Source organism: Myotis brandtii, unplaced genomic scaffold (genome assembly GCF_000412655.1).
Source record: "Myotis brandtii unplaced genomic scaffold, ASM41265v1 scaffold668, whole genome shotgun sequence".
In the NCBI taxonomy this organism is placed as follows: domain Eukaryota; kingdom Metazoa; phylum Chordata; class Mammalia; order Chiroptera; family Vespertilionidae; genus Myotis; species Myotis brandtii.
The window spans coordinates 2,940,513-2,941,001 of NW_005370597.1; the positions used below are offsets into that span (position 1 = coordinate 2,940,513).

The 489-nt window shown below is 53.4% G+C and overlaps 1 protein-coding gene across 1 annotated transcript in view; it reads left to right on the forward strand.

Annotated features, from left to right (window-relative positions):
- The first annotated feature begins 210 nt into the window (after positions 1–210).
- Positions 211–489, forward strand: part of LOC102241812 (protocadherin alpha-4) — a 3,226-nt gene continuing 2,947 nt past the window's right edge. The window contains exon 1 of the mRNA XM_014529004.1: positions 211–489. This exon is cut by the window's right edge and continues 1,399 nt beyond it. Within this exon, the coding sequence (XP_014384490.1) occupies positions 218–489 (272 nt within the window). The 5' untranslated portion in view covers positions 211–217.

Below are 489 nucleotides of genomic sequence, written 5' to 3' on the forward strand. Positions count from 1 at the left end.
TGTCGCTCTGTACCATGAAATGATCTGAGAAAGGAAGAAAAAAAATCCCTTCTATTCTTATTGTAAAGAAGCTGCATCCACTATCCAGATGCTGGAAAATGGAGGATGCAGCGACGCTGGACTGAATGGTCGGAAGATATCTTTTGATTTTGAAATAATCAGTGGCTCACGGCCACTGATGGTGGCAAACCTGAGCTGACGGGCATCCCTTAATGAGATGGAGATTTCCTGGGGAAGAGGCCAGGAATCCCGGCGTCTGCTGCTCTCCCTTCTGTTCTTCACAACCTGGAAGGTAGGGAGCGGCCAGATCCATTATTCAGTCCCGGAGGAGGCCAAGCACGGCACCTTCGTGGGCCGCATCGCGCAGGACCTGGGGCTGGAGCTGGCGGAGCTGGTGCCGCGCCTGTTCCGGGTGGCGTCCAAAGGCCGCGGGGACCTTCTGGAGGTAAATCTGCAGAATGGCATTTTGTTTGTGAATTCTCGGATCGA